At 50.0% G+C, this 15824-nt stretch overlaps 1 protein-coding gene across 1 annotated transcript; it reads left to right on the top strand.

Moving 5' to 3' along the window:
• The first annotated feature begins 3867 nt into the window (after window positions 1–3867).
• Window positions 3868–15042, top strand: TMPRSS5 (transmembrane serine protease 5). The gene is made up of 12 exons (XM_048513055.1): window positions 3868–4000; window positions 4965–5088; window positions 5953–6060; window positions 7878–8024; window positions 8831–8966; window positions 9155–9268; window positions 9558–9601; window positions 10269–10416; window positions 12157–12311; window positions 12881–12979; window positions 14458–14600; window positions 14743–15042. The coding sequence occupies exons 1-12, from the start codon at window positions 3998–4000 to the stop codon at window positions 14788–14790; spliced, it is 1269 nt and encodes a 422-aa protein (XP_048369012.1). The 5' UTR covers window positions 3868–3997; the 3' UTR covers window positions 14791–15042.
• Window positions 15043–15824: the final 782 nt, after the last annotated feature.

The raw sequence follows: 15824 nt of genomic DNA on the forward strand, positions 1-15824 counted from the left end.
TCACCCCCTCGAATGTTCGAATAAACGAATGAACGAATAATCGAATGAACGAATAATCGAATGAACGAATAATCGAATGAGCAGATGAAAATGGCCGCGTGCACTCAAGGCTGCGAGCAGACGCCTGGCTACCAGTAAAGAAAATGGGGGAAGAAGACGATGCGCGTGCAGTGCGCACGCCCCGCCTTCGCGTGATTGGACAGGATGGGGCACGTCACTCAGAGCGGCGGGAAGTCGGAAGTCGGAAACCCCGGGGTGACCACCCGCCCTTCCCCACAACCCCGCACTCTCCGCGAGGTTATTGAAAAGGTTCAGTTTTCCAGAGGAGCGGAAAACCGCGCGTTAAGGAGGCGCGAGAGCGGCTGCATCGGGGCGGCTGCGTTGTCGCCGCCCCAGTAGTGGGGAGTACCGCGGTACCCCGTGGTACTTCCGTAGAGAAGCGCGCGGCATAAGGTAAGTGGGGAAGGGCCCTTCCTCCAGCTGTCCGGGCCCTGCGGGACCTTGGTGAGTTCCGCAGGGCCTGTAAGACTGAGTTGTTCCGCCGGGCCTTTGGAGTGTCCAGTCGCTGAAGTGTGCGCCCCCCCTTATATATTTATTTTACCACCTTATGCTGCCCGCTTAGAGGGAGTCCGGCCACTCCCTCTTCTTAGGGAGGCCTTTAAATAAATTGGGTTTTGGGATGCCTGACATTTTGTACTGACCGCTGTTTTTAATGGATTTTATTGGTTTTAGTAATTGTAATGATGTACGTATGTGGATATTGCTGTGCACCGCCCAGAGCCCTTCGGGGATTGGGCGTTCTACAAATTCAATTAATTAATTAATTAATTAATTAATTAATTAATTAATTAATTAATATGCAGCTATAGTGTTATGACAGGGAGGCACTCAATTAACAAAGGCCTTATTTATATAAAAAACATATCAGTATCTCCCTATATACAGGATGCTCTTTATATGTCTCTTCAGTTGTTCTAACTACCCGGGATCAGAACTATTTGGAATTTATACTTTGCTGCCATATTTAAAGTTATACTACCATTGCCCCTACTGGCATTTAAACTTTGAGGCAACTCAGTCAGTTGGCTTGTACTCACACTGGGAGGAAAACAGTATACTGATCACGTGACATGCTTCTGAAGATGTGAGCCATGGATTCTGGCAAAATGTTAGGAGCTAAAACTACCAGACCACAGCCACGGTGCCCAGAAAACCCACAACAGTCAGGTACGTGGATAATAAGGATCTCATTTGTGAGATGCTTAGATTGTATCTCTCATAAACAAATCTACTGGAAGATGAGAATACAAAGAAATGTCCACTGTGTTGAGTTACTCCTGCAGAGTTCCAGGCACTCTATCATGCCATTTCAGAAGGCAAGTGCTGCATCATGCCAATGGCCCATCTCAGTCCAAAATCCCTTTCCCCACAATGGCCCAGCAAAATGCCCATTAGGAAGGCAGGAATGTAATACTTTCCCATGTTATGAATTTCATAACTTAAGAGTGTGTTGTAGGAATTTATTGCCATTCATTTTAAGTGGGTGACCCCCTGTTCTCATATCATGAGGCAGAAGTATTTATGTTCCCTTTATGATGCCCGTCCTTAATTACGGTATCTTCTCCCTGAGATTTTGAGGTAGGGAACATTTCAGTCTTGCAATTGTTCTGTTTGCCATACCTGCAATCCCAAAAACAGAATATTCCAGGAAATCTGTGCTGTAAGGGTCATCAGTCATAGATACAATGTTAAGGGCATACCTATGCATTAAATACAATTTATTGTGCCTTTTCCTTTTGATCAGTAGGACGAATGAGGGTGGCGGGATGTTCAGCAGCTGCGTATTAATAAACCTCTCTGTGACCTAAGCTATTTCAATGTGTTGAACATGTCATAGAGTTGCCACAGTAATTTCTCTGAGATATTCAGTGTCCATATCAAGACTGTAATTCAGCTTCTTGTAAATTTCAGATTTTGATAATTTCTGATACAGTTAGCATTCCAGGACCAAATGTTTCCTTGGACCTGGTTCATTCATGGGACAGCCCCACCTACCTCTGTTGTGGGGAGAGGAAGGTATAGGATCTTATAAACCACCTTGAGTTTCCTTACAGGAGAGAAAGGTGGGGTATAAATCCAAACTCTTCTTCTAAACTTGAAGCCTTTCATCAGGGACTGCGCTCAGAGTGCCCCAGCAAAGACACTTGGGAAGCCAGTAGGAAAAACCAGCATGGAGCAGTAAAGGAAAGAGATACTCAGATGATACTCAGATTCAAATCCGCTCTGAGCCAAGTCTCTTATTCTCTCCTCTAGTCTACCTCATAGGGCTGTTTTGAAAGTCAAAGGGAGAATTCTGGAAAAGGGAGCTTTGGAGACATCATGGGGGACTACAGCAGTTCCCACTCCAACTTCAGATTTCTTTGCAGGCCTGGCTACCTCCTCCCACGAACAAAAATGGGCAAAGTGGACCATGCTGAATGAAGAAGCTGAGAAATAATGCATGTTCCCCCTTTCCAAGCAAGCTATCATTCAGCCTTCAAGGCAGGAGACTTCCCTGGAAGTTCTGGTCCTGGCTAAAGAAACTGTGTGGAGCAAATGTCCATAATACCTCCACCAAGAGCTGCGGTTCTCTGGCCCCATCTACTGGCCTCTATGGATAGGAACAAGGAAAGGGATCCTACCAATAAATTCATCCTTTTTAGTGGCTGGCAACGTCCGTGTCAAGTGGGATTAAAAAGGGGCAGCTGCAAAACCTGAGGAAGTTGTGACATCAGCATAACATTTTCTAATTAAAATATAGTCCACATTAGATGAAGAAGAAGAGGAGGAAGAGGAGGAGTTTGGATTTATACCCCCCTTTCTCTCCTGTAGGAGACTCAAAGGGACTTACAATCTCCTTTCCCTCCCCCCACCCCCACAACAAACACCCTGTGAGGTGGGTGGAGCTGAGAGAACTCCGTAGAGCTGTGACTAGCCCAAGGTCACCCAGCTGGCATGTGTTGGAGTGCACAGGCTAATCTAGTTCCCTGGATAAACCTTCACAGCTCAAGTGGCGGAGTGGGGAATCAAACCTGGTTCTCTTGGTTAACCACTACACCACTGCTGCTCTCCAAAAGCAGATCTCCATACTCCGTACAGGAGCCTTGTGAGGAAGGCCACGGTTAACTGCATCAAAATATGCTTTTTAGGTCTTATGCTTTCTTGATGTTATGCCTTTTGCTTTTGTTGCCGACTTGAAGGGCGGTCCTAACACTGAGCAGGCTTTGATCATTAAAAAAAACCAAGAAATTCAACAGTGCACCTCTGCTTAGAATGGAAAGGCCAACGTGGTTTCCCAGCCAAGCACCAGACAAGGAGGCTGGTCATTTTTGCAGACTTCTGCCACGTGCAAGCCCCCCTTTTCACATTACAAGAGGTGCCTCTTTTTGTCCGTGAAGCTACAGATAGTTTGGCACACAGACAAAGGACTCTATTGGCAGCTGCAGCCCTTTTGAGATGGCATTTGGCGGGACCTTTGGAGAGATGACAAGATGGAGCAGAGGGCCGTTTCCTTTAATGGGCATCATTATCACCTGCCCATTAATTCTGGGTCTCCCAGGAGAGAGGCAAAAAGAGAACTCCGCCAGGCCTGGGCAGCAGCGTTTCAATAACAGCAAATGTCACTCGGCTTTCCTGTCTGGGCAGACTTTAAGATAGCGTAAGTGGCATTTTGGGGGGCGGGAGGGAGGGAAGGAGTTGCTAAGAAACTGCATACCTCTCCCTCTTAGGCATCCGATCCTCAGGTTGGAGGAAAAGGGTGGAGGAGGCCGCAGGTCTGGGAACAAGAGAGTCACTGTCTTGCAGGTGCTCCGGGGGGATGGAAGGTGGAGCTGAACCAGAGGCCTATTTAATGGGAGTCACCCGCTCTGCCCTGTCCAACCCTCACTGCCTTCCCCGGGGACTATGAGCAAAGTCCATCTGCCCTCAAGTCTCTTTCAGCCTGCCGGACTATCCCATAATGGTAAGAGGCTCTCTGGCGTGACTCCCTGAGCTCAGCGGGAGTCCTCTCTGCTGACGTCAACAAAGTTATGGAATAATGGAGTGGGGGTGGGGAGTATGACTTTGGGTCGCCCGCTCTGGTTTGGGAAATACCTGGAGGTTTGGGTGATGGAGCCTGAGGGGGAAAGGGTGGGAAAGAAGAAGAGGAGTTTGGATTTATACCCCACCTTCCTCTCCTGCAAAGAGACTCAAAGGGGCTTGCAAACTCCTTTCCTCTTCTGCCCCTTTACAACAAATACCCTCTGGGGTAGGTGGGGCTGAGAGAGTTCCAAAAAAACTGTGACTGGCCCAAGGTCACCCAGCAGGAATGTGGGAGTGTGGAAGCACATCTGGTTCACCAGATAAGCCTCCACAGCTCAAATGGCAGAGCAGGGACTCAAACTCGGTTCTCCAGATTAGAGTGCACCTTCTCTTAACCACTGCACCATGCTGGCTCTCTGGTTATAATGCCATGGATTCCACTTTCCACATCATCCCTTTTCTCCGGGGGAATTGACTGTCTGGAGATCAGTTTTAATAGCAGGATATCTCCAGCCATCACCTGGAGACTGGCAACCTCAGAATAGTCATATTAGAATCAGCATATTAAAAAAGGCCCTCTGCAATTGCAAATGGCTGCCGTGTGACGTGGTGTGAAGGAGAACTCTCTAGGCTTGAGGAAGAGAGGAAGAGTCAAACCTCTGGTCAGACAGGAGCTCTGGGTCAAACTTTCCTAGCTGTAAAACCTACATTTCTTTGACTCCTCAATCTTTTGGGGTGGGTGTTGGGGGTTGGGTTGAATAAGATTTACATTGTCGAAGGCTTTCACGGCCGAATTCAACTGGTTGTTGTGGGTTTTCCGGGCTGTAGATCTACCAGACCGTGACCACACAGCCCACAAAACCCACAACATCAGGATTTATATTGATTATTGCTTTCCTTTACAGAATCTTGGATCAGCTTCCCAATTCATTGTGGATTTCCCTGCTCCTGTGAATCACACTCAAGCCCATGAACTTGGCCCAGTAGATTCAAAAGGCAACGAGAGATCACAGGACACTATAGGGCCAGGTAAGGAACGTCATGGATTCTAAGGCTGCCAGTTTCCAAAGGGAGCCTGGCCTTGTCCTGGAATTACCACTGATCTCCAGACATAGAGATCTGTTTTCATGAAGAAAAGTGCTGCTTTGGAGGGTGGGTTCTATGGCAATTTACCCAGGAGGTCCCTCCCTTCCCCTCCCCTCCCCTCCCCCCACCCCCAACATCTCCAGGAACTTCCTAAACCTGATCTGGCTGTCCAAAAACTTGGGTTCCATACAAAAGGAGGAGAGAGATACAACATTCAACCTCCTATCTATCTATCTATCTATCTATCTATCTATCTATCTATCTATCTATCTATCTATCTATCTATCTATCTATCTATCTATCTATCTATCTATCTATCTATCTATCTATCTATCTATCTATCTATCTATCTATCTATCTATCTATCTATCTATCTATCTATCTATCTATCTATCTATTGTTTTATATCCCGCCCTATCCCCGAAGGGCTCTGGGCGGCGTACAACAAAGTTAAATCACAATTCGGCTAAGTACAATCAAAACTAAACAATTAAGATCCAATATAAATAAATTACTAGCTCCCCATTTAAAACAGCGGTTAATACAAGTTTAAAATCGAATCGGGCGCCCAGCAAACCCATTTTTTAAAACCCTCCCTAAATGGGAAGACTGCTGACTCCATCAATAGAAGATGTAAACAAACAAAGATGGGAGGGGGATTTTTTTGTATCATTCTCATACTGGTTTCCCTGACTTCCTGTTCCCTGCTTGTACAAACTAGACTTGCCCTTTCAAAGAATCATTCTGGGCTGAATCCCAGAGGACTACGATGACAGTCATCTGACTCCTCTTTCCCTTTGCATTCAGGGCCTTCCAAAACAGATGGAGCAAACCCCTGCATGGTCCGGAGGGGCCTCTGGCTCCTTGCAATCTTTGGGTTGCTGGTCGGAATAACTGTTGGGGTATGGTTTCTAGGTAAGGACGGCCGAACTGAAAAAGCTGCCTCATTCAGAGCTGGACATTGAGTCTGCAGCAATGGAAGGGGCTGTGGTTTAGCAGCAGAGCAGACCTCCGGTGTGCAGAGGGTCCCATTTAGAAGCTTCCAGCACCCCAAAAGAAGCTCAGATCCTTCTTGAAGGCCCCTTCCACACATGCAGAATAATGCACATCCACTTCCACAATTGTTTGAAAGTGGATTTTGCTATTCCGCACAGTAAAATCCAGTTTCAAATTGCACTGAAAGCGGATTGAAAGTGCATTATTCTGCATGTGTGGAAGGCGAAGGCCTGGTCTACTGATGCAGCTGAAGAAAATGTTCGAGTGAGAGAGACACCCAGCTGGTAGGGAGAACTGCATTTTTAATGCTTCCCAAGAACACATTTCTTGCCAATTAAAAAAAAAAGAAAAGCACAGCAGGGAGGGAGAGACAGTTTCCGACCTGGTCTTTGGGATCCCCAGCCTCCAAATGGAGCTAGGAGATCTCCCAGAATCATAATTGATCTCTGGGTGACAAATATCTGTTCTGCTGGAGAAAGTGGCTGCTTCTCTGGAGGGTGGACTCTCTGGCCTCAGACCCAGTGAGTTCGCTGCCCTCCCCAGACACCGCCCTCCACGGCTCCATCTCCAAATCTCCAGGAGTGTCCAGACTCAGAGCCTGCCGCCTGACTTCACAGGCTATGCTAGTTCCCCATTTACTGATCTGGAGGAACTTTGACAATGGTTATCTCTGACATGAAGCTGCACATCCTGCTCCATCAGCACTTGCCCCCCCCCCCTTGCCCACCTCACCCTGGTACGTGTCTAGGGTGGGCCTAAGACTCTGGAGAGTCTTAAAGCTATCCAGGTTAATAGCCATCACCACGTCCTCTGTTTGGAATATGCTGCCACAGGAGGTGGTGATGACCACTATCCTGGATAGCTTTAAAAGGAGCTTGGACAAATTTATGGAGAAGTCGATCTATGGCTACCAATCTTGATCCTCTTTGATCTGAGATTGCAAATGCCTTAACAGCCCAGGTGCTCGGGAGCAGCAGCAGCAGCAGAAGGCCGTTGCTTTCACATCCTGCATGTGAGCTCCCAAAGGCACCTGGTGGGCCACTGCGAGTAGCAGAGTGCTGGACTAGATGGACTCTGGTCTGATCCAGCAGGATCTTTCTTATGTTCTTAGAGTTGCTGCCAGTCAGAATAGGCCAGGGGTGGCCAACCTTTGGTGCTCCAGATGTTCAGGGACTACAGTTTCCATCAGCCCCTGCCAGCATGGCCAATTGTAGTCCATGAACATCTGGAGCACCATAGGTTGGCCACCCCTAGAGTAGGCAATGCCCAGCTTGATGCATCACAAGTCTGACCGAGTGGGCAGTTTGATGTGCAGCCTTCCACTGGATTTTAGCACCGGTTATCCAGGCAGGCTTTACCAGCTGTGCAAACAAAAAAAATCATTTTTTAAGATCAGAAGTCGAAGACTGAGCAAGGCCCCTTCAATGCACTCTGCCACTGAGCTGTGACTGTAACTCAGTTTAACAAACTTGCAACAGACATAGTTTAGGTTGGGTAAGCATGTGCGTCCACACGCGCACAATAAAACTCCTCCTTTGAAACCCAAACGCCGACAATTGCACATGAGTGCCGTGCGTAGGTGGCTGTAGAATAGCAATGTTGCAACTGAGTTTACAAGCGTCTGGATGGGGTGTGAACTAGAGGCAGCCAAAAACCATCCCCACCAGGACATCTGCTTCACTCTGGAACACTGTTGAATTTCTACTCCCCCCTCCCTGTTCTCCTTTCTGTCGTAGTGAAACAACTGCTGAGGCCCCCTCCCCTGCCAGAAACACCCCCCTGCCAGGACACGGAGGCACTTCTAACCAGGTGCAGAGATGTTATGGAAGAGGAAGAGGAGGAAGAACAAGGAGCCCCTTTGGGCTTGCCTGGTGGCAAGAAAGGTTTGGGACCTCTGCATTCTCTCCTCTGTCTTTCTTTTCTTGTTGGGGGAAAGCATTGGTCAACATTGCACCCGACCCCCATATTTCTGGCTTGGAAGTTCTTTGATTACTTGTGCAGATGTAATTCAAGCCTCTCCTGTTACCAGGGGAATTGCGCCTCAGAAGATAGACCATGGGCAGGTTGCTGTATGTTTGACTTCTGTATCAGCATTTTTAAATATGCTCATAAATAAGATGGAAATACAGTAATGAAATACCAAAGCAACCACTAGAGGGAGGAAAAGACATATGGAAAAGGCAGGGGAAAGATGCAATGGGGCACGCAAGCAAAGACGTAACACGTGTGGAAAAACTCTTGGTCTCTAAAGTGCTACTTCACTCGAATCTAACAGATATGAAGATTCTCAAAGCCAGGTGGAATTGGGGGAAAAAAGACATTCTTGAAAGTTGCCCCATACTGTTCAATAGGAAGGTTAGATAGGTACCGTATAGTCACAGAGAGCCAGCATGGTGTAGTGGATATGAGCAGTGGACTGTAATCTAGAGAACAGAGTTTGATTCCCTGTTCCTCCACATGAAGCCTGTTGGGTGACCTAAGCCAGTCACAGTTTTCTCAGAACTCTTTCAGCCCCACCTACCTGACAAGGTTGTCTATTTGGGGAGAGGAGGGGAAAGGAGTTTGTAAGCTGCTTTGAGACTCCTTGTGGCTGAGAAAAGCAGGATATAAATCCAAACTCTTCTCCTTTTTCTTCTAAAACAGGAACAATCAGATCCCATAGGTTGAATTTTTAACCCTACGGTTTCAGTATTTTTCAGAGTAAACAGAGATACTTTCCTATTAGAAGTGCAGGCAGGGAGCCCACCCAGCTGGCTTCCGGTATGTCATGACAGCTGGGACATCGCATTGGGGATGTGGATCTGCAGGCAGCTGGGTCATGTACGGTAAGCTTGCCTCTCCCATGTTGCACTGACCTTTGTTTTCTCCCGGAAGGGCTTCCATCCACAAGGGGGCAGCGAGAGGAAAGGGCAGAAGGACTGGTTGGCACGGCTGTGGCTCTGTGCGGCTGCCGTGATTCACTCCGCAGGTCCATTTTGTTGGCCCTCTTTAACTGCGTCCTTCACTTTCATAGACTCACCCACCACAAAGGTGTGAACCTGACAGATGTGGAGGTGGACAGTGCGCAGGCCTTTGTCCAGCTTGTGCCCAACTGGAAAGGAAATGTGGAGGAGAGAATACAAATCAGGTGGGTGGCCGATGGAGCGGACCTGTTAGGCAGAAGGCAAAGTCTCACAGGCTGCGGGGTCTTCCAAAAAGAAGATTCATTTCCCCCTGTTAGCTCTGGCCTTTTCCAAGGGATAAAGGAGGTAGAAGAACAGAAGAAGAGCCCTGCTGGATCAAACCAAAGGCCCATCCAGTCCAGAATTCTGTTCATATCAGCTGCCTCTAGGAAGCCCACTGCCCAGGTCTCCAGCAACTGATACAAAGAGGTATGTTGCCTCTGCTACTAATGGTATTGGTTTTTTTCCCATTAGGCACAGATGCCCTTCAGGACGAATTGTGGCCCTGAAATGTTTGGGTAAGAGTCCCGTCTTGGACTTCTCCGGAAATTGCCATGCATTTTGCCCTCTGTGCACACAATTCCTCTTCGTTGGCTTCTGCTGCTCCTAGCAGAGGGATTTTGCTTTGCAGGCGGGGATCTCTGGATACAGCAGCTGCTGCTGACTTTCCCCTGCCCCCCTTCATAACAAAATCTAAGGCAAAATCATTCCACCTTCTTCTGCAGAACTGGCAAAAAGGTGCACACTTCATTCCCCATCAGGTGTTGAGCATGAGAAGCAGCAGTTTTGGGGCAAGGAATGGTGTGGACGGAGGGGGGCACGAAGGAGGGAGAAGACAGCGGAGTCCCATGGAAAGGGGGCACAGAATCTCTTCCAACAGCCGGTGACTAGCATTTCCTGGTGGGCTTCCATCCAATGACTATCCAGGGCCAATCCTGCTTAGATCTCAAGATTAGATCGGTCCAGCCTGGGTCATCCAGGTGAGGGCAAGAGGCATTCGGAGGTGGTTTGCCATTCCCTGCTTCCACGTGGCAACCCTACACTTCACTGGTGGTCTCCTGTTCAAGTTTATCCAGGGCTGGCCCTGCGTAGCTTCTGAGGTCCAGGTTGGGCTTAGGGTGGGGGATTTTAACTTACTCCTGCTTTACTCCAAGCAAATACTGAGACCTCCTCTTGTCCTCACAGAGTGCGGCACCCTCTCCAAGGAACACGGTGGCTCCCCTATGGGCTACTGGCCGTGGCAAGTCAGTCTCCACCTCAGCTCCAAACACACCTGTGCCGGCTCAGTGCTGTCCCACCAATGGATTGTGACTGCTGCCCACTGCATGCGCAAGTAAGTCTGACAGAGTCTGCATCCAAGCACAAGAGGGAATTACTAGTGGCCGAGGGGATCTTTGTCGTATTTCTGAGAGGAGGGAAAGAGGAGGAGGAGGATTTGATCATTGCTCCCCCCCCACCCCCGCCAAGGAGAGAAAGGCATTGCAGAGGAGGAGAGAAAGCAGAGATTCTGGGCCTTTCTTGCCTCCAGCCGTGCAAAGGGAGGCTCCTTGCTCTTCCTCCTCCTCTTCCATAACATCTCTGCACCTGGTTAGAAACACCTCTGTGTCCTGGAAGGGGGGTGTCTCTGGAAGGTGGTCTTCAGCAGTTAGTCTGCTGGTAATTAGGTTGCCCACTGCAGGTTGCCTAGAGAGTTGAGGGTGGAACTTGGGAAGGGCACAGTTTCAAGACTGGAGAAATCTCAGGGACACCTCATGCTATAAATTCCTCCCAAGTTCAAAGCAGCCTTCTTCTCCAGGGGAACTGATCTCTGTTGTCTGGAGATCAGTTGTCATTCTGGATCTCCTGGCCCCACCTAGAGGTCAGCATCCCTGCCAGGCATGACAAAGAATCCACAGCAGCTGCCATTGGCTGCCTCTCCAGGGCCTGTGGAACCTCTCTGAAAACCAAGAAGATGGGTGGTGGTTTGGTGACACCTGTGTGAAGAAGGGGAACAGAGATCTGGGGTCAGCCCTGGGGCCACTTTATGCATGCAAGCACACACAGGGTTAACTGCTGCAGGGGGTTCATGGCAGAGGTGGGATCCAGCAGGTTCTCACAGGTTCCCGAGAGTAGGTTGCTAATTATTTGTGTGTGCCGAGAGGGGGTTACTAATTGGTGATTTTGCCACATGATTTTTGCCTTAGTTACGCCCCTCCTCTCAGCAGTAGCGCGCAGAACTGGAAGCAGTCTAGCAGGAGGTGCACCGGCGTGCGTGGCAGCCTGCGCCTGCGTGCATTCGTTTCCCGCCCAAGGACCGGCGCAGCGGCTGCGTCCTTGCCACAGCCCCGCCCAGGAATGCCCTGCCTCCGGAATGCCCAGCCACGCCCCCGTCATGCCCCGCCCAGCCCCATTGGCACTACGCCACAGTTTGAATCCCACCACCATGGGAACCTGTTACTAAAATGTTTGGATCCCACCACTAGTTCATGGGCTGCACCTGTCAGGCTGCAAGTGAGGGCTGCAGATTGTGGGTAGGAACCTTCCTGAAGATTTGAGAGTGGGGCCTGCAGAGGGTGCCATTTGGGGAGGCCAGAGTTCAGCAGGGGAGTGATGGCACCTTCCACAGAGGCGTAGCGGGGGGGGGGGGGAAATGGCGCCCAGGGCAACACCTGCTCCTGAAGCTGGGCTGCTGTCAGGTGTCCCTCAGCCCAACCCCACCAAGCTGCCTGGGACCACTGCCACCTAAGGTAAGTGGGGCGAGGGGGCACCTTTGACACGGGGGGAAGGAGGAGGGATGTGGGGGCGATTTTCCACTCCCCACTGGATCAGATGGTGGTCGCCCAGGGACATATAACCCCATATGTTCCCATGGGCCCTATGCCTCTGCCTTCCAGTGCATCCCTTCCATAGGAAGAGGTGGGGCAGACCCATTGAGTATCTTCTCCCACTTTCTGAGAATGGCAGAAAGAGGCGTTGCTAGCCTGGAGGTCTTGACCACCCCACCTCCGAGCTGGCCTTGGCTGGATCCCTTTGGCAGCCAAGGGCTGAGCGGAGTTGAAAGTCTGAGGGGCTGTAGCTGCTCACTTGATCCTAGGCAAGCCAACGGTGGTGTGACTGTGACTCGCACTGAGGTCCAGGAAGAGGTGGCCCCTGCTGTGGAGAAGATCCTCGTCCACCCGCACTACGGTGCCCAGAGCCGGGACTATGACATTGCAATGCTGAAGCTGAAGGAGCCCTTGACTTTCTCAGGTGAGGCTTGTCTGCTGTGAAGGGTTCATCATGGGGACTCTCAGTAGGACTGACATCTCTGGGTGGGGGGGGGGGTTTCTGGAGGTTTAGAGAGTCTAATGCCATCTCGTCCACCCTCCAAAATAGCCATTTTCTCAAGGGGAACCGTCCTCTGCCTTCTGGAGAATAGGAAACTGATAGGGATGTTTACCGATCAGCAGTCACCTGCTGATCGTACCACCAAAGAGAACTGCACCTACAGGCCTGTGTTTCCTAAGTGCTGTTTACATCAATCATTGGTTTTTAGGAGAAGGTTCTGATTTTTATCAAACAGTTCCTGTCCTGTTTGCTTGATATCCTGTTCTCTGTCAGGTGGGGCACAAGTTTAAATAACCTGCTTGCCCAAGCTGGCAGCCCGGACGCTGGGCATGTGTACTTCCTTTCTTTGGAAAGTGACGTGGCTAAGCCCTCCTGGCACAATCTTGGCCTCTGCACAAAGACTGAGGTGGGACCTCTAAGGAGTTCTTGCATGAGCAGTTCAGCAAAAGGAATAATCTCCTCTCTCTCTCTCTCTCCCCCCACCCCCTTAGAGATGACCCAGGCAATTTGCTTGCCCAGGTACCATCAAACCACCCCCAGTGGCAGCAAGTGCTGGATTCCAAGATGGGACTTCGAAGGGCAAGAGAGTGGTAAGCACTGGTAGGATAATAGGGATGGAAACCCACAAGACCCCATGGAGCCCAGCTTTGACACCTCAGCCCCTGTTTCCACCTCATTTCTCCACTATTGGACGGAGCCTCCCCCCCCCCCCCCCCCGGGGCCTGGGGTTTGCTTTGGCACCATTTACTATCCCCGTGCGCTAATGTTTCCTTGTAAAATAAATAGATGTGTGTTTGGACAGTCTGTGTCCATCAATCAACACTACATTGATCTATAACTGTAGTATAAATATCATAGAGAATCAAGGAACATGTACAGGATACAAACAGACCGACGCAGGCAGCAGCAAACGAGTGTGAGTGGATCTGTTGACAAGGGCCTGCCGTCACTCATCCCTGAGGCTCAGACTTGCCAATTCTGGGCTGGAAAAACCTGGAGATGTGGGGGGCAGAGGCTGAGCAGGGGGAGGTTTAAGAAGCAGGGGGAACTTCAGTGGGGTATAATTAGGGTTGCCAAATTCCAGGTGGGGGCTGGAGATCTCCATGGATTGCAACTGATCTCCAAGCCACTGAGATCAATGCCCTCTGGAGAAAGCGCTCACTTTGGAAGGTGAACCCTATGACCCACGAGGCATGGAGCGCTTTCCTCGAAGCTCTTCACTCCACAGTGGGGTTATAGTGGGGCCTCCTCACATTTCCCTGCTTATAAGTAAGGAGGTGTCCCACTGCCTGCAACACTATCGGGTTGCTCCCGGTCAGTTGCAAGATTGCAGCTGTTGTTGTTTTTTGCTCCGGGTCAGTTGCAAGATTGCAGCTGTCATTTGCTTCCAATCACTTGCAAGATTGCTGCTATTTTCCCCCTTCTGGTCTGTTGCAAGTTTGCTCCTTTTTTCATTTCCCATCAGTTGCAAGATTGCTGCTTCTTTTGCTCCCAGTCTGTTGCAAGTTTGCTGCTATTTTTTCACTTCTGGTCAGTTGCAAGCTTGCTGCTTAAAAAAAAAAATCAAAGTAGTGATGGCTCGTTAGTGTTATTTTTTTTTGGGGGGGGGGTTAGAAAAGCCAGCCATAAATCCCCTGGAAATGCCTGTGAGGAGTGGGTGGGAAGACAGAGACCTCCTGACCATGAGGCACTAGCACAGGGGTGGGCAATTATTTTTTCCATGGGGCTGCATAAGAAACAGAAAATATTGTGGAGGGTCGGGCCAAAAGGCAGGGGGGTGAGGCGCTTTTGAAAACCCCGCAGAAGCCGGCAGCCAAGGCAACCGGCTTCTGCTGGGCTTTCAAAGACGCCTCGCTCCCCAGCTCGGCAGGGGGGCCAGTCAGGGTCTTCCGGCGGGCCAGATGTGGCCCGGCGGCCGTATAATGCCCAGGTCTGCACTAGCAGGTGAACAGTCACATGTGAAAGCAGAAGGCAGTGACCCCCACCCATGCAAACAAGGGGGGCCATGGGGGTTATTTCTCAGCATTTCATTTGACCCCCCGCGTATGAGAGGATGCCTGTTTTCCAGCCGAAGCAGCTGAGGTGCCGAAAGGAGTGCCAGCAACTTTGATTGGTATGCAGCAATGCAATGGCTCATGCGGGCACGCAGGTGAGCTCACTGCCCGGATGCTGTGCGCTGACTACCTGGACTCAAGCAGCGATGCCTGCCAGGTAAAATGTGGGCCTTGAACTTTCAGGGGCTTAAATGGGGGCCTGCTGTGTTTGATGTAATGCCTGAAGACTTCAGCCTGGCCTGTTTTTTTTTCATTTATTGATCTATTGGTTTGATTTGTTCCTCGCCCTTTCTCAGCAGAGCCGCTCTGCCCTCTTGCATTCAGAAGTCAAGCTAAAGGATGCTTAACTAGGACAGGCTAGATGTGCTTCAGAAGAAGAAGAGCCTTGAATAGCCTTGCCCGATGTTGTGAATATGAACACCTATTAATTAATTATCAAAAAACCAAGTCATGACCTTTGATAAGCGCCTGAAAATTAGGATCCTGAACATAAATGGCCACAGGTTGGAGCAAGTGAGTAGTTTTAGTACGTGGCGGTGCTTCTATAGCAGTGATGGCGAACCTATGGCACGGGTGCCAGAGGTGGCACTCGGAGCCCTCTCTATGGGCACGCGCACACAGAGTTTGTCATGTGGGGGGCGGAAAATCACCCCCCCCACACACACACACATCTAGGCTGGCCCGAGCCACAGAGCATGATGTGCGCGCACTGCAGTGAGAAGGGAGGACTCGGCTAGTGAGCTTGGTGCCTGTGCTCCAGATGGCTGCTGCCGGGGGGGCGGGGGTGCAGAGGAGGCAGAGATGCTAGAGAGACACAGAGCACTGTGCACGGGACTTGCTGGAGGATAGAGCAGGCTGGCCCCTGCTCAAGCAGGTGGGGCGGAGGAAAAGGGAGCCAACTGGTTTTTTCTAAACTAAAACCTCAGTATTCAGGTTAAATTGCCGGGTTGGCACTTTGCGATAAATAAGTGCGGTTTGGGTTGCAATTTGGGCACTCGGTCTCAAAAAGGTTCGCCATCACTGTTCTATAGGCTTCTGGCTCTAGGGCAGCTCCCAGTAATTAAGGGGCCCAGCTGGGCGAGAAATCAGCCCATAATATAATTAGGTTCCTTTGCACTAAGGGAGGGCCCCATGTTCCTGCTACTCTTAAGCTGTTCCAGGCCAAAATGGTGGCACAGCTCTTGTACAGGACCTTTGCTGGATCTCAGTCACTTGTTCCAGCTCAATACAGTGGATGCAATCCAAATTTCTTAGGGCCACTCTTCAAATACTCCACTGCGCTGTGCATCCAACCCCATGATGCACCTGGAGGCAGGCATGCTACAAGTAGGAGCAAGGGTTTGCCTTTTATCTTTGTGGCTTAAAGTAAACTTTAGTTTCC

This window comes from Sphaerodactylus townsendi, linkage group LG12, assembly GCF_021028975.2.
Source record: "Sphaerodactylus townsendi isolate TG3544 linkage group LG12, MPM_Stown_v2.3, whole genome shotgun sequence".
NCBI lineage: Eukaryota > Metazoa > Chordata > Lepidosauria > Squamata > Sphaerodactylidae > Sphaerodactylus > Sphaerodactylus townsendi.